This window comes from Myxocyprinus asiaticus, chromosome 28, assembly GCF_019703515.2.
Source record: "Myxocyprinus asiaticus isolate MX2 ecotype Aquarium Trade chromosome 28, UBuf_Myxa_2, whole genome shotgun sequence".
In the NCBI taxonomy this organism is placed as follows: Eukaryota; Metazoa; Chordata; class Actinopteri; order Cypriniformes; family Catostomidae; genus Myxocyprinus; species Myxocyprinus asiaticus.
The window spans coordinates 40835201-40862829 of NC_059371.1; the positions used below are offsets into that span (position 1 = coordinate 40835201).

The 27629-nt window shown below is 39.1% G+C and overlaps 2 protein-coding genes and 1 long non-coding RNA gene across 4 annotated transcripts in view; 1 reads left to right on the forward strand and 2 right to left on the reverse strand.

Moving 5' to 3' along the window:
* The window catches only part of LOC127418601 (E3 ubiquitin-protein ligase TRIM39-like), a 165455-nt gene that overhangs the window by 104245 nt on the left and 33581 nt on the right, over positions 1–27629 (reverse strand). The gene's annotated exons all lie outside the window — the stretch shown is intronic.
* Positions 1–27629, forward strand: part of LOC127418647 (uncharacterized) — a 91324-nt gene that overhangs the window by 30768 nt on the left and 32927 nt on the right. Inside the window, exon 2 of the long non-coding RNA XR_007893511.1 lies at positions 12503–12632. This is a non-coding gene — a long non-coding RNA (uncharacterized LOC127418647). The remainder of the gene's footprint in view (positions 1–12502; positions 12633–27629) is intronic.
* LOC127418644 (E3 ubiquitin-protein ligase TRIM39-like) lies at positions 5041–23452 on the reverse strand. Its single transcript, XM_051659309.1, has 8 exons — positions 23408–23452; positions 16561–16653; positions 15859–16412; positions 15670–15765; positions 15354–15587; positions 15133–15271; positions 11832–11858; positions 5041–6712 (listed from the first exon to the last, which is right to left on the reverse strand). Exons 2-8 carry the CDS (start codon positions 16631–16633, stop codon positions 6168–6170), a joined length of 1668 nt encoding a protein of 555 aa, XP_051515269.1. The 5' UTR covers positions 16634–16653; positions 23408–23452; the 3' UTR covers positions 5041–6167.

The window sequence follows — 27629 nt, forward strand, 5'->3', positions numbered from 1 at the left end:
TGTCTGATGTTCCAGAGACGTCATGACCATGTCCTCAGAAAACGACGCCAATTAATCTCACGAGAAACGTTGTAGCGACGTGATAGTTTGGTCTCCAGATAATTTATACAATCATTTTTTTTTTATCTTTTTGAGAGGTCTACCAAAGATTTTTGAAATGGACAATTTGAAAAAGTCTTTTAAAAGATGATATTGTATCACCAATAAAATTTGAGAGTCTCATTTAAGATTATTCACAGGATTTACTCTGTTAACCAAGTTATTGCAAGATTTAAGAAAGGCACTGATTTAAAATGTGCTTTTTGTAACATTGATATTGAAAGCATCGTTCACCTTTTTTTGACTGCAAAAAATGTTCTGGACTGTTTTGTAAGGATTAATGCTGGTATTGATATGCAGTTAAAAAAAAGTGTTTTATTTTATTTTGATAGTTCAATTTAACATAAAGCATCGTATATTATAAATTGCAGATTTATGGAAAGTTCTTTATTAAATGTAAATTGTCATGACAGAAACCAAATTTTAAACGCTTCAAAACAGAAATAGGTCAATATTTCGATACATTAGCAGGAGTAAATGTAAAGCCCAAAAGTGTGTAAATAAGCCTTTAATTTTGAATCTTAATGTTAGATGCCTTGTGTAATTTGTGTCTATTTTGAAAGTTATTTTTGTGTTATTTTTTTATTCTTTTACTTTAAACTGGATTGTTTTAATATCAGGATGTGTCATTAGTGTTGAGATCACTTGAGGATCATACATAAACTAAACTAATACTGTAAAGCAGGTGCTACAGTCTGGCTAAAAGGTTATTAGATTTATATTATATTCATTTCTTATATAAAGATTAAAAGACAATGGACAGCCATTAAAATAATTTATGGTTAATTAATGAAATGGTTGTAATGCAAATGTTACACTTCAGGTGTGCATTATAGAACCACTGTCCCATCCTGTTTCAAATTATATTTATTTGAACCACTCTTTGAGCTTCTTTCTTTGTGTGAAGGGTATAGGAAAAAGTACTATTTATCAGAATCAGAAACAGATTTATTGCCAATATTTGTACAAACAAGAAATTCGTTTTGGTGACAGAAGAGGTTTCTAGCACACAGAGACAACAACAGTACACAGATAGTAAAATAAAAATAAAGATATGTGAATAAGATACAAATATGTATATACATAAATAAAATAGACACATTTGTATGTACAGGTGTGATATATACAAATAGCACATCTGTACATACAATTATTATTATAACTGTAATTATTCTTATAACTGTATAAAGAAAGAAAGAAAGAAAGAAAGAAAGAAAGAAAGAAAGAAAGAAAGAAGGGAAAGACAAATGGAGACGCTGTGCCCACCACCCGAACATGAACTAAATTATCCTAAGTGGGGAAAAATGGGCATAGAGAGAGCAGTCGAGTCTGTTTTAGCATGGATAAGATTTAACATTTTAACTGTCAAAACTTACACACTTTAATACAGTTGGTTGAATGACTATAAAAGACCCTCCTTCAAATATAGAAGTACAGCCAATAGTGTGTATATTTGAAATGACAGATTTTCTTTTTTTATTGGTCCAATCAGATTGTAATGCCTGTTACCGCTAGACTAGTGACGTCAAAACGTTCACGTAACTTTTGTTTGCTAATTAATGCATAACAATGGATCTAAGGAAAACAAGTGGTGCTTTTAAAAGAAAATCCAAAAGATCAGGGAAGCGAAGGAAGCTATTTTTCTGAAGAGGTTTCCTTCAATTTCTAATTTCTTTGCAAAACCACTGGATTTCAACAACAACGAGGAAATCGCTAGCATTAGCACAGAGCCTTGCACTAGCAGGGAAGGGGCTGCTACCATTTCCCATTCTTGGGAAGAAAAAGAGGAGGATATCACCACTTTTTGTGAATGTGATGATAATTCCACGAAGATCCAACACCCATCGCTACCAGTCTCAGAGCAGGTACCTCAACTCTCCCGCAGCCGGGCAGGCACAGACCACCCACAGCAACAACATCAAACCTTCAGACCAAGATTAATATAGTTGTGATTTTTTTTTTTTTTTTTTTTTTTTTTTACATTTCATTTAGATTTTTATTTTTATTTTAAATTTGTCAGTGTTCAATGTATGATTTAATTCCATTTGAGTTTTTTTCCATTTTAATTTTGGTTTCACTTTCGGTTTCAGTTTATCTTATCTTTTTTTAATGTTTTCTTGCTTATTTATTTTAATTTGTCAACGAAGATGGTTTAAATATGTTTACTGCTGAGAATGTATTCATTAATTCATCCCAAAAACAAACAAAAAATCTCCTCTAAATATTGTTTATTTACTCACCCTCATATCGTTGGGTGCCAAATGTGGCATTATAGATTTCATTATTCAGTTTGATTTTTAAGGATGATTCACATAAGAGCAGTATTTTGAGACCAGGCACGGGGAAATGGGAAAGTTTATTTATTTATATAAAGACTTATTATTTAGTCTTTAGCAAATGCAATGTCCTTCGCTCTCTTTATATGGTGAAATTTAACTCATATAAGCTTAAAAAGAGTATAATGCTACCTAATGAGAAAACTAGAGCTCAGCAACATATTTATTAATATTTAACTTTCTTTCCTTAAATGAGAAACTTAAAACGGAATATCTTACATTTTTACGGAGGAAATATTTAGATCATTTATAATTTGCCTCATTGTTGATTATTCGTTGAGTAGCTAATATTAGACTTGTAGAGAGAAAAATGATATCAGAAAAATGTATTAGTCCTGTACCTTGATTCTGTAAACCCAGTACAATGTGTACAAATGCTTTTTTTAGCGCAGGCATTTGACGCAGAGTGAGAACGGTTTGAATATTCATGATCATCATAACTTCCACTTTCTATTACTGTGAATGCGCAGCTAAGGGAAAGAACAGGAAAAAATGGTGGGGTGGGAGGGGAGGGGGGTCCTTGGCGATAATTGGCCCCCGGGCCTTTGCAAGACATAATCCGTCCCAAACGCACACCCCACTTCTCAGTTGCACACACACACACACACACACACACACACACACACACACACACACACACACACACACACACACACACACACACACACACACACACACACCCCCATTGACTCTAGGTGGCACTATAATGAACACTTTTACGTTTTCACTCAGATCTCCACAACTGTTTCCCCTCTAATTCCTTGAGTCAAGCCCTACAAAACATATATCTCAGCTTTCATTTCCACCAATAAAAATGTTCCGGTTTTTGTCCGATTGGCACAAAGCTGGCATACATCATCTACAGACCCTCCTGACAAAAAGCTATCAAAAGAATTTTGTTATGTCAAATCGATTTCTAAGATATAAATCAATATGTTTTGGGGTGTTTAGCCTGTATCTTGTGAGTGTAATTTTCAAACTTCAACAAACAAAACGTTGTACACATTGACAAGACAACACACTGAGGTAACATGCCTAGTTTCATTCATTCTTGATGCAATTGGGTTCAATAACTGAAGAAAATCCTATTTTTGCAACTGTGCTCAAAGCAGTTAAAATGTTACACAAAAACAGCTGTGTCCACAGGATCTTATGTCACATTTGATTACTGTGGTCATCTCGTCATACATGTTTGTCCCACCGACAATCACCGTTTGAGGCTATTCATTGTTTTATTATAATTCTGAATCACTAATTAATTGTAATAATTGTTCAAAATGTGCATTATACTGTATGTGTATATGTCTATATATTGTTCAGTTTTGTTTATTATATATGTGTATTATATTATATATTGTTAGACAATAGCAACTGTAAATAGCACAAACTGTATCATAGTAGTATTACATAAGTGTCATGTTTTGTTTCATATTGTGATTTTATTAATATGTCTTTAGTAAATAATCAACAACAGTCTTTTGTTAAATTCTTTCTGGGCTCTTCTTTCACACAACTCATTGTGATGACTTAGCAGAGCTCATGCTTTAATAGTCTATTAAACAATACATGATTTAACAATAAATTATTATAAAGTGATACATATGGTCTACAGTGAAGAAATGTACACAGGTTTTTTTTTCACTTTCAATTTAATTAGTTTTTAATCATTTGTCTGACGTGAAACAAGTTAAATACACATCATCACACACATTACACAACTTTTCTAAAGCTTGAGGAATATGAGAGTATAAAGAAAAAGTTAATTTTAATTTGCAGCAGACATGAATTATTCAGCAAACAAGCAAAGAGCGCATGCGTGAGTCTGAGATGAGCCCTGCGTCCGAATATCCATACTTCCCTAATATAGGTGAAAACAAGGTTACAGAAGCCCATATTAAACCTGTAAAAGAAAGAAAAAAAAATTATTATAATGCACATATATTTTATTATATTATTTTAATGTTTTAGTAATGAAATATTGCTGAAGAAATGTATTAAATGTCACAAACTAGAAAAGAAATTAAATTGAACAATTAGGAATAGCTCCGCCCTTAGTGGGTTGCGTCATCTCTAGTACTAAATAGAGGTGAACAGTCTCTGGTCACGTAATGAACTGAAATGGCCGCTGGAGCAGTGATGCGTGTTAGTAGCAGTTCTAATGTTGAGAAAGTAAGTGAGAAATACTAGATTAATAATTGAGATTCATAGTTAAGACATCGCTAACAGGAAAAGGTTGTTTAAATAGTTCTAATCGTGTTTGTATTAACTCCAAGGATTGAACGAGAAAATGAGCTGATTCATCTGACGGAAACTGCATAAAACAGATTTTCCTTGATTCATCAGAGATTATTTTTAGTTTTTTTTGGGGGGGGGTTCTTTCCACCCTTTTCTCTATTTTGTTTTCCCTGTCCTTCAATATATCAGAAGGACAGAAATACAAAAGAAAATTACTTCTATAACCCAGTCTTCTGTGGTTATTTCCCTTGTCTCGCTCCAAGGCATCAGAAAGTGGTTTATGCTTAGATTGTAAGCCACGTGCTACGTCAGCACTCAAGAATCAGTCAAGTTTAAAAGTGAAACAAAACTTTTATTTAATCCAACACAGAAAATGGAAGTCGCAAAGGCTCCAGGTGGGGACAAAGACTAAAATAACAAATATAATTTCACCAGTTGCTCAAGAAGAATCGAAACTAACTTAACTACAAAATAAAATGCAAATAAACAACATAAATCCACTCAAACTCAAAACAGGACAAAAGACAAGATTAAACAAAATGACACCCACCTCCCAACTACTCATTTTAATTATACCATTTAAATAAAAAAGGATTAAGAGCTCAACAACAATGAAAGACTGGAAACATCCACAGTCAAATTGGTTGTAGCAACAGTTACCTACTAAAACCAACAATCAACTACAGCAATACAACATGTCTGACACAGGAGAGGAGAAAGAGCCAATGCAGAGAGGTTCTGCTGGGATTTTATCCTGAAGCTCTTTTCCACACCAACCAATCCTGACAGAGGACTGATTGGCAGTCATAACTGAAGACACCAGATGTTGGTCAGCCTGCAAAGAGAGAGAAGAAGAGGCGACAAAACAGAAACACACACAAGGGAAGCAGAACTCCGCAACTGCAATAAAATGTCATACATCCATGGATGTAATTAAACAAAAGGACAAAAATATAAGAACAAACAAATAGGTCCAGGGTCGGAACATTCATTGATTGATTGTGTGTTTTTATGTGAATTGACTGTCAAGATCACATTTCAGAATCCACTGCTGCAAGTGTTGAAGAATGTTTTGTTCCATATAGAGGAATATGAAATGCAGAGAGTCAGAAAGATTGTTTTTGGTTAAGATGATCAATTTTGTTTTTATACTGTTTTAATCTGAGGTGAGCTGTTTTAAATCTGTCACAAAAACCCTTAAATGTACATCATGTGCTGTTTTAAATATGATAAACACTGTTCTTAGAGTGTGAAAAGTTTATTTTCTCTCTCTCAGTGATGTGGAAAAGCTGGAGACAGTTTCATTGATGGAGAAGTTTGTTCTCATGTTTCCCGGCTCAAGTGCACAGAGTCAGTGATATTGTGCTCAAAATAAAGTACACAGAACACACTAGCAACCATCCAGATCTCCCTAGCAACCATACCTCATATTTTCTTTTGAGAAATGTACAAATCTAATGTTCATGTAGTTTTTTATATTTATGGGATGTAAATTCATTAATTGTAACTGACAGGTGTGATGATCAGTGGAGTTGAGTTTTTACCTTTTTGATTTAAATATGGGCTAAAAAATGGAAAGAGTGTTTGAGTGAAAGACTGACCAGTGAAAGAGTAGATATGAGAGCTGGACTCCACATCATAAAAGGAGACCAGACCCTCCTCATAATCCACAAACACACCAACCTTCTGTGGCTTCACTCTCACACACAGAGAGACAGGAGGACCAGCACAGGCTTTATATTCATTCTCATTCCTCAACCTCACAGTCCAGAATCCATTCACTGGAGTCGCTGTGATCTTTCCCTTCCTGTTAATGGATTCTCTGACCACTCCTAAATCCCACTCAGTCTTTCCCTTCACCTGCACCTCAAAATAAAATCTACCTGAGCTGAATCCCTTCTTTCCCAGAACACAGACACATGTATCAAATCTCTCTGGTTTATCTGGGAGGATTTGTTTAATGTCTCCACATGTCACTTGTTTTCCATCATCAGACAGGATGAGATTAGGATGAGCTGTATCAGGATCCAGAGTCACATCCACTGAGAGAGATCAGAGAATATCAATCACTTCAGAATACAAACATTTTGATTGATGTAATATTTAATCCAGAGTATAATGAAACTGTAGTGCAGTAAGTCAGCTGTCAGTATATAAATGTAGAGTATTGTAAGTGTATATGAGAGAACGTCATGGTTACTGGTGTAACCTCCGTTCCCTGATGGAGGGAACGAGACGTTGGTGTCGATGTAGTGACACTAGGGGTCACTCTTGGGAGCCCGAGACACCTCTGGTCTTTGATAAAAGGCCAATGAAAATTGGCGAGTGGTATTTGCATGCCACTCCCCCGAACATACGGGTATAAAAGGAGCTGGTATGCAACCACTCATTCAGGTTTTACGCTGAGGAGCCGATATAAGGTCCGGCCATTTCAGCGGGTAGTTCAGCGTTGTGGCAGGAGGGACCAACGTCTCGTTCCCTCCATCAGGGAACGGAGGTTACACCAGTAACCATGACGTTCCCTATCTGTCACTCACTCGACGTTGGTGTGACACTAGGGGTCCCTATACAAAACGCCACAAGGCTGAACTGTGTTACGTGAACTGGCGGTGTGTGGTGGGCAGACTTGCTGTGTGCCTCATAGCCAGCGCACCAGGTCGACACGTAACCTCCCCCAACACAGTTATGAGTGTCAAACGGCCCTTTTTGGGGACAAGTCGACTACCCAGAGATAGAGACAGGCTTAACGCAGTCGTGGCCTCTTTCCCCTTCTCTTTTTCCACTCCCTAAAAAAGAAGGGGGATTATCTGACTGGGCCGCCAGGTCTAGTCGGGGGGTGTCCCTCCCAAGGGGAGGACACCGCGGAGACCACACCTCGCCCCAAGAGAGGGGGGGATATTTGGTCTTTCCAACCATGTGGAGAGCCTTCAAGGTAGATCCTGCCCAATGGGGGAGGAGTTACTACAACATGGAGACTGAGGGGCTCTGCCCAAGGAAGACGCAGTTTGCCAGTAGGGAAACGAACTAGCAGAAGATATAGATCGCATGGGGTTAGCCTTACAGGGAACCGCCACATGCGGAGCACCTACCCCAGAACCGGGCTCTTAGTTAGCGCGTGTACTGGGCCGGCAGCGAGTCTCTCCGAAAACTCGACTGCCACAGGGCTCGGAGGAAGTCAACCAGGGAACAACTTTTGTGAACACTACTGGGAATTAACAGCGCACGTCTTCAGCTCAAAAGGAGGTGGAAGGCGCTATGTGCAAGCGATACACCCGGCCGGCTATCCCGGGCTTATCCGCTTGTGTTGCGTGCCACTACCTGGGACGAAACTGGTTCCACCCGGAGGTTGTAGAACCTTGCAAAGGTGTTGGGTGTTGCCCAGCCCGCTGCTCTGCAATGTCTGTTAGAGAGGCACCTCTGGCCAGGGCCCAAGAAGCCGCTAAACCACGGGTAGAATGTGCTCATAGCCCTACCGGGGGCTGCATGTTTTGGGTGAGACATGCCATAGTTATGGCGTCAATGAGCCAGTGGGTGATCCTCTGCTTGGAGACAGCGCTTCCTTTCCGCTGTGCACCAAAGCAGACAAAGAGCTGCTCAGAGATTCTAAAGCTCTGCGTGCGATCCAAATAGATGCGTAAAGTGCGCACCGGACACAGCAACGACAGGGCTGGGTCTGCCTCCTCCTGGGGCAGCGCTTGCAGGTTCACCACCTGGTCCCTAAAAGGAGTGGTGGGAACCTTGGGCACATAGCCCGGTCGGGGGTCTCAGGATCACGTGAGAATAGCCCGGACCGAACTCCAGGCACGTTTCACTGACAGAGAACGCTTGCAGGTCACCTACCCTCTTGATGGAAGTGAGCGCAGTCAGGAGGGCAGTCTTCAAGGAGAGTGCCTTAAGCCCGGCTGACTGCAAAACTCAAAGGGGGCTCTCTGTAGACCCTGAAAAACTACAGAGGTCCGATGAGGGAACAAGGCGTGGCCTGGAGGGATTCAGCCTCCTGGCGCCTCTTAGGAACCTGATGATCAGATCATGCTTCCCTAAGGACTTACCGTCGACTGCGTCATGGTGTGCTGCTATGGCAGCAATGTACACCTTCAAGGTGGAAGGGGACAGCCTCCCTTCCAACCTCTCTTGCAGGAAGGAAAGCACTGATCTGACTGCGCACCTCTGGGGGTCTTCCTGATGGGAAGAACACCACTTAGCGAACAGACACCACTTAAAGGCATACAGGCGCCTCGTAGAGGGAGCCCTAGCCTGAGTGAACGTGTCTACCACCGCAGGTGGGAGACAGCTTAGGTCTTCCGTGTCCCGTCCAGGGGCCAGACATGGAGATTCCAGAGGTCTGGGCGCGGGTGCCGGATAGTGCCCCTTCCCTGAGAAAGAAGGGCCTTCCTCAGGGGAATTTGCCCGGGGGGAGCTGTCACGAGGAGCGTGAGGTCCGAGCACCACGTCTGGGCGGGCCAGTAGGGTGCTTACCAGGACGACCTTCTCCTCGTCCTCCCTGACCTTGCACAGGGTCTGTGCAAGCAGGCTCACTGGGGGAAACGCATATTTGCGAATGCCAGGGGACCAGATGTGTGCCAGCGCGTCTATGCCGAGGAAAGCCTCGGTGAGGGCGTACCAGAGCGGGCAGTGGGAGGATTCTTGGGAGGCGAACAGGTGCACCTGTGCCTGACTGAATCTACTCCAAATCAGCTGGACCACCTGAAGGTGGAGTCTCCACTCTCCCTTGAGGGTAACCTGTTGTTACGGCGCGTCCGCCGGAGTGTTGAGGTTGCCCGGGATGTGAGTGGCTTGCAGCGACTTGGTGCTGCTAACTCCGTTGGAGGAGACGGCGGGCGAGTTATGACATACAGCGGGAGCGCAGACCGCCTTGGCGGTTGACATATGCTACCGCTGCCGACCTCTCGTTTCCACGAGCAGGTGTTCCGCTAGAACTGGTCTCCAGGCGTCTGTCCGAACTAGCACGTGCTTGCCCTGGATCAACGGCGCCCCAGCCCGTTTTGGAGGCGTCTGTCGTGACCACGACGCGCCTGGAGACCAGTTCTAGCGGTACACCTGCTCGTGGAAATGAGAGGTCGGTCCAAGGGCTGAAAAGACGGTGACAGACCGACGTAATGGCCACGCGGTGTGTCCCGTGGCGCCATGTCTGTCTCGGGACTCGAGTCTGGAGCCAGTGCTGAAGCAGCCTCATATGCATCAACCCGAGCGGGGTGGCCACCGCCGAGGATGCCATATGCCCCAGGAGCCTCTGAAAATGTTTCAGTGGAACCGCTGTTTTCTGTTTGAATGCCTTCAAACAGGCCAGCACCGACTGGGCGCGCTCGTTCGTAAGGTGCGCCATCAAGGAGACTGAGTCCAACTCCAAACCGAGAAAAGAGATGCTTTGAACCGGGAGGAGCTTGCTCTTTTCCCAGCTGACCCGAAGCCCTAGTCGGCTGAGGTGTGAGAGCACCAGGTCCCTGTGTGCGCATAACCCGTCTCGAGAGTGAGCTAGGATTAGCCAGTCGTCGAGATAGTTGAGAATGCGAATGCCCACCTCCCTTAACGGGGCAAGGGCAGCCTCTGCTATCTTCGTAAAGATGCGAGGAGACAGCGACAGGCCGAAAGGGAGGACTTGTACCGATACGCCTGACCCTCGAACGCGAACCGCAGGAAGGGTCTGTGTCGAGGAAGGATCGAGACGTGAAAGTACGCATCCTTCGGGTCTACCGCCGCGAACCAATCTTGATGCTGGACGCTTGCTAGAATGCGTCTTTGCGTCAGCATCTTGAACGGGAGTCTTTGTAAGGCCCGGTTCAGTACTCGCAGGTCCAAGATTGGCCGCAACCCACCGCCCTTTTTTCGGTACAATGAAGTAGGGGCTGTAAAACCCCTTCTTCATCTCGGCTGGAGGGACAGGTTCTATGCTCCGCGAGCGCCTTTATCCACCGGGGGATTGCCGAATAACCCTTGGCCGCCCCACCATCGAGGGTAGTGAGAGCGGGGAAGCTGAAAAGATCGGGACCGGGCAGTAAAAGGTGCCTCCCGCGACCTTGTCAGCTCTTCATGCACTTCCGGGAAGAAAGGAACGGGGCGGGGCGTGGCTTTGAGCGGCGCCGCGAGCCCAGGAACCAATCACAGAGCCGCGAGGGTTCAGGGAAGAGCGGTGAAATCCACTCTAACCGACGCTCGCGGCTGTCCGGGAAAGCATGTCGTCATCTCCGCGTCAGCCTGTGACTGGGCGATCGACCCCGAAGGGAGGAGCCCAGCTGAGGCTTCTGACTGGACGAGCCCGCTCTCCGATGCTGCGCTCGAGAGCTCCGAATAAGAGGTCGAACTCGCCGTGAGACGAGCCGGCAGACTCACCCAGAAGCCCGATCGGGGCAGACGAGCGTGCTGGGGAATGGGAGGTCCGCGGGGGGATACCCGGCGGAGGCGGTCCCATTGGGGTCCCCAAATCGCCCCCAGTGCTAGCCGCGCTGGCCTTAAACCTGTGGGTAAAAGGACCGAGGCGGGAGCCTCTGGGGTGGCTCGCTTCCTTACGAAGGCGAGCTGCGACCGCAACGTTGCCATGGACACATTCTCGCAATGAGAATGTGACCATCCACGAACGCTGTCTCCGCGTGAGCAGTGCCCAGACACGAAAGACAGTGATCGTGACCGTTAGAAGGCGAGAGATAACGAGCACAACCAGGAATAACACACAATCGGAAAAGCATCTTTAAAAAGACGCGTCTTTAAAAAGACGTTCCGTGTGTGCGCTCTTTTAGAGAAATATATACTCTTTTAGAGGGGAAAAATGCTCTTTCAGAAAATATACTCTCTAGTTTTTCTGCCGAAGCGCCCAGGGGCATTCTCTGCAGTGCACCAGTGCAGAGGAGGGAGAAGCCGCTGAAATGCGCCGTCAGATCCAGCAGGTGAATGAACAGTAGTATTCAGCTCAATGAGCATGACCGTTCAGCTCCGAAGAGAAAATCTGAATGAGTGGTTGCATACCAGCTCCTTTTATACCCGTATGATCGGGGGAGTGGCATGCAAATACCACTCGCTAATTTTCATTGGCCTTTTATCAAAGACCAGAGGTGTCTCGGGCTCCCAAGAGTGACCCCTAGTGTCACTACATCGACACCAACGTCGAGTGAGTGACAGATAGGGAACAGTGAAGATCACACACTGTACCTGCATACTGCTGCATCCTCCTCAATACTGTCAACACAAATCACAAGAAAACATCATCAATTGTTTCTAGGAATATTACAGGATAAATGCTTCTGAAACTCTATGGACATGCTGTTGATTAACACAGAAAGTCATTTTAACTCGTCTCAAGGCAGTTACTGACACGAGTAAATCTGTACATTATGTTTGCTATACACTAGAGCCGTCACGATTATGACATCTGGCTGATGATTAATTGTTAAATAAATAATTGTGATTATGAAGATTAATTGTCTCGTTAAGGGCTTTTATGATTAATTGTCATATAAATTGTCATATTTTTCAGGTGTGTTTTTCTGCATTTGTGCTTCATTCACCATAAGAAGTAATTTTTCCATATTTAACTTCAAATATAAAAATAATATAATAATAAAAACAATAAAATATGAATAAACTATTTTTCCTTTTAAGTCTTTAAAAACTTAGGAATGACATGAAAAATAATGTTTTAATATAAAAATATTCCTAATTACTTAAAATGTATCTCTCTTTGGACAACTTTAGTTCCTTTACATAATTTATTGAGTCTCCCTCTTTTAAGGCAGGTCCTGATGAGCTGGTTACTGTGTTTAACTCTGAGTGTTCAAATATTTTGGATGTTATTGCTCCGGATAAAAACATCATAGTTCAAGGTCAACCGTGGTTTGATAATGCTACTCGTGCTGTCAGACAGGAGTGTAGAAAGGCTGAACGGAGGTGGAAAAAGATAAATTACATGTTTCACATCAAATTACGATGGAGAGTTTGTTGAAATATTAAAAGGTTGTGAAGGATGCTAGAACAAATATTTTTTCTAATATTATTTCTTTACTCTCTAACTCTCCCAGAGTGTTGTTCAACACCATTAATAGATTACTGAACCCGGAGAGAGTTGATTTAAACCCCTCTGTGGATATTTGTGAACTGTTTTTTAAATGTTTTGTTGATAAAATAAAGGAAATTAAAATAAAGGCTGAGTTTTCCTCCAGTTTACGACACTGATCTGGTGATAGTGACTGTTAGTGATGAGATTTTTGATCAGTTTCACCTTGTGTCTCTCTCAGAAGTAAAAGAGATTATTTCTCATCTGAAGTCTTCTACTTGCCCCTGTGATGTTGTTCCTGTGCACCTTCTCAAGGAGATGGTAGATATCATTAGCTCTAGCATCATGTCTATCATCAATAGTAGTCTTGTTGACGGTGTGATTCCACTTTGCTTTAAGCAAGCAATTGTTCAGCCTCTTCTGAAGAAGCCAAGTTTAGATCCTTTGGATCTGAAGAATTATCGGCCGATCATTAAGCTGCCAAGTCTTTCCAAGATTTTGGAGAAAGTAGTTTTATCTCAGCTGAAGTGTTTTTTTAACTCAGAACAATGTCTTAGACAAGTTTCAATCTGGATTTAGGGCTGGTCACAGTACTGAGTCAGCTCTGTTAAGGGTAGCAAATGATTTGTTACTAATTGGTGACTCAGGTAATCATGCTGCTTTAATTTTGTTGGACCTCAGTGCGGCATTTGATGCTATTGATCATCAAATTCTTATTAGTCATCTAAGGCATGCTGCGTTGTTACATGGTACAGTTTTAAGATAGTTTATATCTTACCTTGAAGGTAGATCCTTTTCTGTAAGGTTTGGAGATTTTTATTCTTCCTCAGCACCCATTACCAATGGTGTTCCTCAGGGATCTATCTTAGGTCCGATTTTGTTTTCTTTGTATATGCTACACCTTGCTAATATTTAAAAAAAATATTGTATATCTTACCACTTCTATGCAGATGACACTCAAATCTATCTCCCCCTGCAGCCTGGAGTGAATAGTTCTTTTAATTTATTGTTGTTATGTTTAGAAGTGGTTAAAGGTTGGCTGGGTCAAAATCTTCTCCAGTTAAATGAGAAGAAAACAGAGATCATTATCTTTGGATCTGATTTATGTGGTGGAGATATTACCAATGGCTTAGGAGGCCATAGGCTGCTAAAACCAAGTGAAAAATCTGGGTGTTGTTTTTGATTGAGCACTAAAATTGGACAAACAGATTAAGGCTGTTGTGAAAAGTTGTTTTTATCAACTAAGAGTCATTGCCAAAATAAAATCGATTTGATCATTCAGCAATCTGGAGAAAGTTATACATGCATACATTTCTTCCTGCCTTGACTACTGCATTGCCCTTTACTTGGGGACTAGTCATTCATCTATGTCACAGTTGCAGCTAGTCCAAAATGCAGCTGATAGTCTGCTCACAAATACTAAGAGGAGGGACCACATTTCACCGGTATTGGCTTCACTACATTGGTTACTGGTACAGTATAGAACTCAATACAAGGTCCTGTTATTTGTTTTTAAAGTGGTTCACGGTATGGCCCCTGGTTACCTCACTGATCTTATACATTTGTGTTATTCATGTAGATCATTAAGATCGGCCAGTCAGTTACTACTGACTGTTTCCAGATCACGCTTAAAGCTCAAAGGGGATTGGGCTTTTTCAGTTGCTGGTCCAAGGTTGAGGAATGGTCTACCTCTTGGGATTAGATCTTCCACTTATATTTCTATTTTAATATCGCATTTAAAAACTTTTTGGTTTTCATTGGCTTTTAATAATTGATGGACTCTGGGAGTTGTCTTTTTTATGCTAATTTTTATTTCCTACTGTTTTGGTTATTGTTTGATGTGTTTATAGTTGTTTTTATATTTTATTTTAAATGTACAGCACTGTGGTGCTACAGTGTAGTTTGAAAGTGCTTTATAAATAAATGACACTTGAGACTTCACACATTATTTTAATGCTCTGATTTATCCCACAGCCCTTATTTGTCATGGATTAAATTTGAGATTTAGTTTCATTTTATCACTCCACAGAAATAGAGTAAGTGTGTGTCTCCTCCTCTGTGTCACTGCGTGTCATTAACACAGTGTGTGTGAAACAGGAACATTTGCCATTACACATTAGTATAAAGTGAAAGTGCGCTTTGTGTTCACTATCAAAGTTTATACTTGTTCGTTTATATTTTTGCGAATCTCTGCTGACAGCACACGTCATATCGCTTCACGCGCCCTACAGGACAGGAGCTCGTTGACGTCCACAGTGCAACTCAGTGAAGCTCAAACTCAGAGTTCAACTGAATGACACACAAATGTGCCGTTCATGGCATTTATACAGTATATTCACTTAAAATTCCCTTATTTGGGCATTAAAATGTGATTGGAATTTGCCCAATAATCGCAGTTGTCTCAAATAACTGTGATCAGACGGGTATATAATAATTGCGACAGGCCTACTATACACTTACCAGTTTGACCAAGTTTTTGATCTAGAGTGTCTTTGAGTCGAGTCAGAGCTCTATTCAGAGTGTCCACACTCACATGAGTGTTAATACTGATCTCAGTCCAGTTCTTATTATTTTTTGGGCTGTACAGGGATGGGTCAATCTACAGCAGGAGAGAGGAGAAATCCATCAGCATGAGGAGTGTTTTCTAATCATTCTCATTGATGAGAGAGATGGACACTGACCTGTAGGAGATGAAGATGATCTTCAGTGTGTGAGATCTGCTCCAGCTCAGAGTTTCTCCTCTTTAGCTCAGTGATCTCCTGCTCCAGCTCTTTAATGAGATCTTCAGCCTGTTTCTCTGCTGCTTTCTGCTTCTCCTCCAACATCTCAACAACTTCAGTCTGACATCTCTCAATGAAGCGAATCAGAGCCGTGAACACCTCAACACTGTGTGATTTCTCTTCTTCTGTGTTTCTCTGATGACATCAAGTCACAGTTTAAATGTATTTAATTCAGCACCTTTATTTATGAAGAAGATTGAAACAGAATTTGACTCACCTTTCTCATCTCGACAGAGTGTTGGATGTCTTGAATCTTCTTCATTCTGTTCTGGATCATCTGCTGCACGTCTGTCTGTGTCTTTACCAGGTGATTCTACAGACAGAGAACAACACAGACACATTTCATCACTCAACATAGCTTTTCAATCTTCAAAATAAGTACTGATTGAATATTAGTAACTCTTGCCTTCTTCTCTGCACTCTCGTCCTCTATAGGAACAGTGTTGTGAGTCTTGTGGTCTCCTTCAGTGCAGGACAAACACACACATTTCTGATCATCTCTGCAGAACAGCTCCAGAGGTCTCTCGTGTTTCTGGCATATATAATCCTCCAGATTCTCCACAGTGTCCATCAGTTTATGTTTCTTTAGACCCAGAACTCTCCGATGAGGCTCCAGGTGAGTTTCACAGTAAGAGCTTTGACACATCAGACAAGACTTCACGGCTTTCTGCTTTCTTTCATCACAGAGGTCACAGAGAACTTCAGATTTACCCAGAATAAACTTCTTCTTATAGTGTTGCACGAACTCTCTGAGTGTTGTATTAATCTTCAGATCAGGTCTTTTGCTGAATGTTTCTTTACAGAATGGACAGCTGCAGTTCTGAGTGTTTTTCCAGCATTCATTCAGGCAGGTCTTGCAGAAGTTGTGTCCACATGGAGTTGTGACTGGATCAGTGAACACATCCAGACAGATTGAACACTGAAGCTCCTCATTTAGTGCACTACTGGAGGACGACATGTCTGAAAAATACAAATTATTGAAAGTATTATTGTATATAGGTATAATATGATGTGATGTTTAGGTTTTTCACATGACATTATCATTGTTCTTGATGTTATTTGCTTCATTAATTCACTCATTCATTATTTTTCTAGATCACTGACTTACTTGGACGTAAATCTTCTAAACTGTATCTCCTGGTTGGTCTTTGTTTTTGTGATGTTGATGAAGATTCTGCCATTGCTCTTCCTCTCTTTAAGTCTGTTTAGGACATAACACTCCAACATCATTTCACAGCATAAAACATGACCAAAATGTGTGAAATGTTAAATATGAACTTCTCAAGAGGACATTCAGTACACTTCTGAATAAGTACTCATATATTCTAGATCTCCAGTTTTATTAAATGACGATGTAAGATGATAGTCAAAAGTTCAATCGTTAAAAAAGTGTTCAAGCAAAAGTGTTATTGTTCAATCACTGATAGTGAGAATAAAACATAATAATTGAATCTTTGGGTGTGAAATATTCCAGTGAGTCTCTTCATAAAAGTCATTGAAAGTATTTGAACTATTGCACTGCTGTTTATTGTCATCATCTCTCTCCTGTGTGCTAGAAGAACTGAAATACAAAATCTCCAGGAGTCACAGTGCAGAACATAGAAACAGATCTTTACAACAACACTTTAACATCATCATGAAAGACTCTTTCTATATATGAAAGACTAAATCAAGCAAAAAAGATGAAACATTTTCACTGGACTTTGTTCATTCTGTCTGCAGTTCAAATACTTCCTGTTTCTGACATCTTCAAGTTATTTGACAACATGACAGCACACATCAAACTCTGATTTATAACAGATTAAATTATATTCTGATACTAATTCAGTAAACTAGTTCGAGTATTTCTCTTATATTTCTATTATTACTTACCTGTGAGTGAGTATTAGCTGTGATCACTAAAGTTTTACAATGTTTGAATAAATATTCTGCCATTTGAAGAGAGAAAATGTTTAAAGACTTACTGTTTTAAAATCATTTGAACTTCAACTGAGCTACAGTGACATCATCTTCAATCTTCGCATGAATATGTAACAGGTATAAACTCATTCCTATTGGCTGTGTTGTGTGTGTCTGTATTAAGTGTGATCATACAAAACTGATTTCACACAGGTGTGTTTTAAAGGTGATTTGTCAGTTTGTCAACAATACAGATTTGACATATTTATTCCATATCTCATATCACTGTGTGTCTATTCCAGGAGTCTTCAACCTTTTACATGCCAAGGAACTCTTGGTGGATAGAAAGACATTACCTGTTATTGTAATGTACTGCCATATAGAAAAAATGAATGAACGTTACATTTATATTGCACTTTTCAGACACTACACTCAAAGCGCTTTACACAGTGAACAGGGGATTCTCCTCAACAACCACCAGTGTGCAGCATCCACCTGGATGATGCAATGGCAGCCATAGTGTGCCAGTACGCTCACCACACACCAGCTATTGGTGGAGAGGAGAGAGTAGAGTTATAGAGCCAATTAATGGATGAGGATTATTAGGAAGCCATGATTGATATGGGCCAATGGGGGAATTTGGCCAGGACACCGGGGTTACACCTCTACTCATTTCGAGAAGTTTCCTGGGATTTTTAGTGGCCACAGAGAGTCAGGACCACGGTTTAACATCTCATCCGAAGGACGGTGCCTTTTTACAGTATAGTGTCCCCATCACTATACTGGGGCATTAGGGCCTACACAGTCCGCAGGGTGAGCACCCCCTACTGGACTCCCTAATACCTCTTCCAGCAGCAACCTTAGTTTGCCCAGGAAGTTTCCCATCCAGGTACTGACCAGGCTCAGCCCTTCTTAGCTTCAGTAGGCAACCGGTCTTGAGCTACAGGTTGACATGGCTGCTAAATATGAATGAAAATAACACTGAAGCTACAGCTCCGCCATATTGCTCTAGTGTGTCTACTGGCTTAAAGCAAATCAGAAGCCACACAAAGATGGTTAAAGTGAAAAATGAAGCACTATGTTTAAATGGGTTTATCATGTGTGTTTGTTTTTATATTGTTATGCTCTCTATAGACAAAGTCAAACCCGGCCAGACTTTTTTAAAAGGTCATGTAACACTCAACTAAATTTTCTGAAATGTTAAAATATATTTTATTATGTTCATATGGTGTTCTGTCCATGGGGGCAGAAAATAGCACGTTTTGGAACCGTTAACTGAACGATCAGAAGTTGTTTTGCACACCACCAGAAAACACAAGAAGATGAAAGAACTCCGACACTCAAAATAGTGCACTATATCCTAGTGGATAGGGAACGATTTTGGACACAGCTACAGTTTGAGCACTCAGTTCATTAGTGATATTTATATTTATTTTGATTTATATTTTTTTCTGTGCATGTTGTTTTTCTATCTTTGGCCTTTTAATGACTGTAAAATAAACTTATTATCTCCTGATGTTTTTTGTTTTGTGACAGACGCTTGAAAAAAATAATTTTCAGAGAAAAAACAAGCAGAAATCTGATAATATCATTATCAGATTAAAATAATACAGTTATTATCTGATAATAATTTCTGCTATATGAGCTGCAGTGGCTGATTGTAAATTAATTCAATGAAGGTGATTAATATATTAGGGAAGAGCGGGACACAAACAAACACTTTTCTGTTTTGTTTTCTCATGTCCTAAAAATGTTGGCAACAAAAAGACATTTTACCAGATCTGTCAAACATTTTACATCAATAAATGATGATTTATTCATATTTTTCAGTCTTTGTTATTGAAAGATAATTTTTCAATGGCCGCACGAGACAAAACCGTTAAAACCATTATCTGACTAAAGCAGCGCGTGCAGAGAATCGGAGTACTGCGCATGCGCGTCTCTTGTATCGCGGTTAGTAATGGGAAGATCAGATCATTTTACTGACTTGGATCTTTGAATCTCATTCAGCAAAATGAACGTTTTCATTCCTCATTTCGTTCATTCGTCACATGACCGCTACTAGTCTCCACATAGAAGACAAACAATATGTACATTTTTCTCTAAACAGCTTAAAGTTCATTGTGTTGCAGTCGTTTGTATCCAGATAAATACATGTAGTGTGACAATAAAATACATTTCAAAATCATAAGAATTGTCATGATGAGCTATTTTCATGTATTTTATGCAGGAAGTGTTTACAAGATATTTTCTGCCAAGTGTAAAATTAAAGTAAAATCGTCTTAAATGACTATGAGTAAATTCAAAGGATACATCATGAGGGGAAAATAAATGACAGTTCATTCAAAATCAGTTCAGTAGTCAAGTCAGTAATATGGGGTTTTCTAATAGCTTTTATAGTCTATGATATTTTATGAAGAAAAGATAAAAGTTGTAAAGTCTGGGATTGGGCTTGAATTTAAGGCATCTCGCTTTATAAATATTATTTTTCCCATCATTCAGAAAGTTTAAAGCTTCAATTAACACTTTATTACTAGATTCAATGTTTTGGAAAAGAACCATCGTGACAGAAACATTCACAAAGTTATACATTTCAAGTAATAAAGACGCTAAATTTTGAGACCAGAAACGCTCCATGAAACTGTAAAGGCAAAAATACAATCAAATTAACCGCTGGTATTTAAGGAAGGTTTGGAGTATGAACTAATATTTCTGTTTCCTGTACAGAGTCTATGGCTGTCACGCATCAAATGAACAAATCACTCTCTTAGACTACTCGTTCTTTTGAGTCATATAAAAGATTCAATCGTTCATGAACAACCCATCAATGGTGTGTAGATGTCATGAAGTGACGGTCACAGGTTTGTTACGTTGATATCATTAGAGAGTTAAGGACGACTTACATGGAGCTTTTGGACAGCCAACCACCATCCTCTCATTAGGGATGGGCGGATCGATCTTAAAGTATCGATACTTCCCATACTGATGTTGTATCAAAAATATCAATCCTCACACAAAAATATCGATTCTAATTTTTTTTTTAAACTATGGATATTATTATTTGGTTACCGTGAACATGAACAGGGATCCCTTAAAATGTGTTTTATTTTTAAATGTAACTTGTCACACTGTGAGTGAAAGAGTTGGTTAAGAGTGTTTAAATGTGTTTTATTCATTTATTTGACAATTGTATTTCATTTTATTTTCTTGTAAAGATTTATGTAATGGGAAATATGTAAACTACATGAACCAAAATGCTTTGTGGTAGTTTCCCAGGTTTTTCTTGAGGTTTAGACTAATGTGAAGTCTTATTCACCTGAGGTAGTTTTTCTGACCAATCAATGAGCAGTGTTGCTTGGTTCTGCCCCTGTTCATGTGAAAAGGCGAAGAGACTTCTCCAGGTAGACGACGTGTTAACACGCGTCTGATCCTCCTCTTCGGTTCGCTTGCTTTTGGAGACTGATATATTTTGAATATAAGGCCCAAAATGACAAGAAACTGAGCCGTGAGTAAAAGTGTGTTCGTGTAAGCATCATTTTATATCTTACATGAAAGTTTTGTGAACTTTGTTCGAACATTGTGCTCGAGACATCACATCGCCACGTGAGTGAGTGCAGAGCAATGACTGTTCGTGAATATTTCTGTGATAACTGCTATTAAGAGAACTTCAAACAGTGTCTGCTGAACAGTTGATCATCCACAGAACTGTATCCAGTTTGTGCATCGGACAATGGATGAGCAGTTTGATCGGAGTGAGATTTCTGGAGACTGGATTCAGCTGATGAGCGACACGTTTTCATTCCACGTGAGACGGGAGATGAATCGCCAGAGAAAAAGTGTGAGTCAAAATAAATGAATCTTTCATGAACGACCCATCACTGGTGTGTAGATGACATGAAGCGATGGTCACAGGTTAGTTACGTTGATATCATTATTATGACAGCTAACAACTGCACAAGTTGAGCCTGAAATTCATTTTTACTCCACTTAAATAGTTGTTATTCTCCTCTGGATCTCGTGTTTTGGCCATTTTTACTTGCGAGACGGAATTAGAATCATCATGGTATCGCCCAGTGGTTGCTCGGGAAAACTGTGGATACGGCACCTCATATTTCTTGCATTGTTTTTTTTTATTTATTTTTTTATTTAAATGCGCTCATTTGTAATTAAAACTTTGTTGTGCATGTAAACACACTCATTGAATGATTGTATGATTGTGTTTTTATGTGAATTGACTGTCAAGATCACATTCCAGAATCCACTGCTGCAAGTGTTGAAGAATGTTTTGTTCCATATAGAGGAAAAAGAAATGCAGAGAGTCAGAAAGATTGTTTTTGGTTAAGATGATCAATTTTATTTTTATACTGTTTTAATCTGAGGTGAGCTGTTTTCATGCACTTTAAATTTGTCACAAAAACCCATAAATGTACATCATGTGCTGTTTTAAATATGATAAACACTGTTATTTAGAGTGTGAAAAGTTTATTTTCTCTCTCTCAGTGATGTGGAAAAGCTGGAGACAGTTTCACTGATGGAGAAGTTTATTCTTATGTTTCCCCACTCAAGTGCACAGAGTCAGTGATATTGTGCTCAAATTAAAGTACACAGAACACACTAGCAACCATCCAGATCTCCCTAGCAACCATACCTCATATTTTCTTTTAAGAAATGTACAAATATAATGTTCATGTAGATTTTTATATTTTTGGGGTGTAAATTAATTCCAGAATCGACATGGCTGAAAAGACAAATATTTATAATGTATTAGAGGCCGGTGTCGCTGATCGATATTAGAGGTAGAATGTAACGGTTAAAATATGGGACAATATTGGCCAAAATATTGGATGTCCCAACTAACGGTCAACCCTAAATACATTAAAAATATTGATTCATAACCTATCGGCCAATTAACTGGTTATCAGCTTTCTTCCAACACCTTGTGGTGTCTGCAAAATCCAATATTGTCTGACCTCTACAACATATAATTTATATTTCTGGATTGAACTATTTTAATAATACTGATGAGGTACTGGTATCGCTGTTATCATGTTGAGTTACCCCTACTAGTCAACTCTATAACTATACTGTTTTATGGAAAGCATCTTTCTCCACTGATGGCCATTCAAAGCTGTGTATTCTGACAAAATAAAAATGTTTGCAAGCAGCATATAAACCAATTTTGGAGTGCTTTTAAAAGTGGGAAAAGGACTATTTTTTCCTTCATGCACCAGTATAACAATCTTTAGTGAAGGGCCTTGTACAGCACACATTCTTGTAATGCCATTAGCCAATCAGCATTGTCAGTACATCATTTTCATGCAGCTCCAGAGTGCTTAATTACAACACTTGAGAGAAATAAAAATAAATCTTTGTCCAAATTCCAGAACTGAGGGCCACAGGGATCATGCAAGTTGTGTTCTTCTGGATATAATGCTACAAGTATAGTAAAAGTACCATTACTCAAGTAGGTTACACCCTGTTTGATACCAATCCTGTTATTTACTATCCCACACCAGGCAGACAGGGACTTCAGAAAGTACATTCTTAACATTCAGTCTTGCAAACCGGTCTAAATAACTTGTTGGTTCAGTTTTGCCTTTCTTCTTCAAAGAACCGCAAATCAAGCCAATTCATGGTCATATCAAAGTTCACATTAAAATTATTTTAAGGAGTTGTTTTATCTCATGCAGACACTGATAGTGGGAATAAATCACAATCATTTTACAGAATCTAAAATGTTGCTGGAGAAGAATCTATATATTTCTATATATGAAAGACTAAATAGGAAAAAAGAGGATTTTTTTTTCATTCAATTATCTCACCTCAAAATAAACACCTGACAGGTGTTTTTGTGTGTGAGTGTTTTATATTTTTATTTTCACTGGACTGTGTTCTGTCTGCAGTTCAAATACTTACTGTTCCTTTAAATTTAACATCATGACAGCACACATCAAACTCTGATTTACAGCCAATTAAATGACAGACATTTAATGACACTGTGATTCTATTTCAGGGCAGTAAACTACTGAACTAGTTTTTATATTTTCATCACTTACCTGTGAGTGAATATCAGCTGTGATCTCTAAAGTCCCTGAGTGTCTGATTCCTGTTTGAAGAGACTTCAGTTGTTCATCAGTTTAGTCTCCCTGAAATCTTTCACACGCCTACAGTGATGTCATAGCTCCACCCATATGTTCATGAATATGGAACAGATCATAATTCATACCTGTTGATTGCGTCTGTATTAAGAATGATTACATAAAACTGAGTCAGGTGCTCACTTGATGTCCTAGACAAGGTACTCCCACCCCATAATAAATTAACATAAATTATCATTTATAAATTACATGAAGTCTAATATGCATACAAATAGCACAATTAGAGTAAAAAAACAAAAAAATGTCCAGTTATAAATCAGGATTTTTGCTTAAACTCCACATACACATTTAGTTAAATAACAACACTACATCTGTGAATTCAGTTCACCACAATGAAATTGTACATTTATATGAAATTGGTGAATATGGGTGCAATCAGGACAACTCAGAGTCTCTATCAAATGTCCATGTCTGTCTGACTCATGAAGTTCACAGTAATAATTGATTGATTGATTGATTGATTGATTGTGTGTTTTTCCTCTTTCAGTCTCTAGGAGACGCTGAAAAAGCATTTCACAACATCAAACCAAGTCAAGAACACTCTCCAGGAGGTAGGCGTAGTGGAGAGTGGGGCAGTAACGAACACTTTTTGGTTTTCTTAAGGTCGTGTAAATGTACTCTGGGGTCGATGTATTTTTCTTTTTTCACATTAATTTCACACGTGTCTGTTACACATATGTGGTCTTGTTTCATGAATACAGCATATACTTTTTTCACAATCTACCTCGAAATAAACTGAAATGTTACAACGTGACCCATAGGCGGGGCATGTTGTAACAGGTGAGGGGCACATTGTAACAAAATCATACAACAGCTTAAAATCCCCCTCTAACAACTGTATCTGATCTAATTAAAAAGCCTAGAAGATAAACTACATTTTCATGTCAATAAAAGCCATTTATTAATTTTACAATAATTTTGACACTTGACAATAAATACACAACAAAGCCACAGCATTGACCGGAATAATGCATGGATTGATGACAAAACACACACACACACACACACACACACACACACACACACACACACACGCATTAAGGGGAATTATGTTAATTACATATCTGACTGCATGGAATTGCATATAGTTTTTTGTAATTGGGGCACATTGTAACGCAGTGTTACAACATGCCCCGTCGGCGCAACTGGGATTTAAACCTGGCTGGTCACTTCTGCTGGCTATCTGAGAATTAAAAGACTATATAAGATGCTAGCTAAAAGACTGGAGATTAAAATGATACCAAGTTTGCCTCATTTTAAATAAACAGTAAAAACAGAGATGAAAATTTACTTTCATGTGAATTTTTACTTTTGCTACTTTAAAATGAACTTTTGGCAATATCTTCCAAAGTTTTTTGATTTTTTTCGAATTGTTTTTCTATCTACACAGTGTTGATATGGCAACAAGTAAACAAATGAAGTTTCATCTTACCAGCGTGTGTTACAACTAACCCCGTGTTAGTTTGTGCCCCGCGCGCCCCTATTATTGTCAAAGTCTACAATCAAGATGCGACTTCATGAAATTAAATACAGAGAGCCCACAAGCTGCAAACCACTGGTAAGCCTCAAGAACAGCAAGGCCAGAGTAGACAGCCAGAAAACATTTTTAAAAAGACTGCCAAGCTCTTGAACACTTATTTTTAATTTTTTTTTTTTTTTTTGTCGGATGTGCACCCTCTTGTGATGACTGTGCGCCCCTCTACCCACATATTGAGCACTAGCGCTACGCGATTATATTATAATCGGATCCTTATCATATGTGGACAAAATGAGTGAAAAAATAACCAGATTATCAGGTGCACAAGGCAGGAAGCGGCACAAAGAAAAGGAGCAGAAAAAAGAGCAATATAAAGATAAGAATCACAAGTTAACGACTGTTCATGTCAGCATTGATGTTTATTTACTACTTTGAAAAAGCTTATCTTAACTGGCACGGACACTGTGGGACGTTTTTTGCTTGTTTTATTTAAGTTTAGTGCAAGTTAAGTGCAGTGTATTTTCTTTAACATAAACTTAAGCTTCTATAATGTTGTTTTCATTTCAGTTATATTGCTGCTTGCTTTCACTTCACCAAAAACTCCTAAGTGTCTTCTTTTAAAAGAGACCATGATTAGGACTGTATAAGCAGGGGTTTTCAAACTCTTTGATGCCAACCCTGAAAAATAAATATGTTAAGTATTTTACATTTAGGCATACTTCAGTGTACTTGCAGACAGACTAATGATCAGTATACTTCAAGTGTGTTAATGATAAGTTAACTTGAAGTTTGCTATTTTAGAACAACTAATTTTGTACTAAGTATATTTCAGCGCGAAGCGCGCGTGAACCGATCATCTCTTTACTACTAGTTATAGCACGAAATAAACATGAAAGAACATCATAAGGTATGTTGAAAGATACAGTACAACTTACTGAAATGTATTAGCTCTCATGTAATCGCCCAATCGGTGTTTCAACCGTGAAAGATGTCAATAAAACAGCTTGTAAACAATATGTCACGTAACCCTACATTTACCTCAGGAAAGTCATTCAGTGTCCATTGCTCGATAGTTAGCTAGAAAAAAACAACTCTAGAGAGGAGCATTTTGCTAAATATATGCACTATATTACATATTCATTATATTCATACTTAACCTGTTAGTGATGTCTCATTTATTGTATGTTTGAATAAATCTATAGTTATGACAGACACCGTTTAAATGTTTATATTACAACAACGAATTGGAGTAGAAACATAATTATATCATTAAAAAGTTGATATAAAAACTGCCTTATTTAAATGTAAAATGTTTGTATACAACTCGGTTTTTATTTGTGTGGTGATTATTATATCTAAAATAAATAGAAACTGAATTTGGACTCTGTTGTTAATTTTAACCTTTAATATTATAGTAATGTACGAACTGACAGGGATCCCTGTAGAGTTTACAACATTAGTTGAGAGATTGTTTTCCTGAAGAAAAATTGGCATGTACTGTACCTGATATATATCCAAACCAATCGATATTGAATCGAATCGAGAGCTTGTGAATCGAAATCGAATTGATTCGTGAAATCTGTGTCAATACCCAGCCCTAAATCTCAGTAATGAAAGGTGTACTTACTTTTGTTGCACAATTCCTACAGTGGGGCCTGTATTTTTAATATAGTAAATCAAAACTGTTAGTTTTAAATTTTAGGACCAAATAGAAGTACTTAGAAGTCATGCAATTACTGAGAGGTGGTACATTTATATATTTAAATTAGTATTTTCTTATATTTGACATTGCACAGGGGTGTACTTACTTGATATTTTAAATAACCTACTTAATATCATCAGTTGCAAACATCACTTTTATGGTTAAATATTGTATGTATTATCTTGAGTAATCTTTACAAGGTTTTATAGGCATGTGGATTTTCGATATAGTATTTAAGTTACATTTACTTAAAAGACTTGACTGTTGAATTTGAATGATGTAATTTGGTTTAAACAGCTGGAAACACGTCTCTACAGTGGACTTTGCCATGAGTTACATGCGATTTTAAAGTAATTTTTAAGTTTTAACATATAAAGCTGCACTTATTACTGTAAAAGACTCAATTTTGATGGAGTGTATTGTTGTAACACTAAGTGATTGTGCACAGTGTTTTTGTGTGTGTGTGTGTGTGTTGTAAACGCATGTGTGCGTCAGATACGAAGCAGGCAGGTCAGTCAAGAGTTGCAAACGTGGTGCATCAAATAAATGCGGGAGAAGTTCTGTTCAAACTTTAACTTGTCTCCGTTTCTTATTTTATTATATACAAGTGTTTAGACAAACGCTCGGTTACATTTCTTATGTCAAAACAAAGTTCTCATCACGGAGGAGTCAAAACAGAAAAAAGGTAATGATTTAATGTTGTTACATAAGGTATGTTGAGGAAAAATGCTTGTTAAATGAGCTGATTCATAAGTTTATGATGAGCCATGTATTGTAAGTACATTTGTTAACGCTAGTCCTGCCATAAATCAATGATTACCTGCCACTTGAATTATGTAAGCAATATCATTTTGGTTGAATTTGATATGAATTCAGTTAAGGAGCTTTAGTTGTGGACTCATTGATATAGTTTTGTTTGTTCTCTGTCATTGGGATTAATA

Bases quoted from the DNA above. Each gene is read 5' to 3' on its own strand.
- LOC127418644 (XM_051659309.1), bottom strand. From the start codon at position 16,633: ATGGCAGAATCTTCATCAACATCACAAAAACAAAGACCAACCAGGAGA. The intron at 15,272-15,353 runs GTCAGTGTCCAT...CTCCTGCTGTAG, and splicing joins ATCATCTTCATCTCCTACAG to ATTGACCCATCCCTGTACAG. The intron at 6,713-11,831 runs GTACAGTGTGTG...GATCTCTCTCAG, and splicing joins GAGGATGCAGCAGTATGCAG to TGGATGTGACTCTGGATCCT.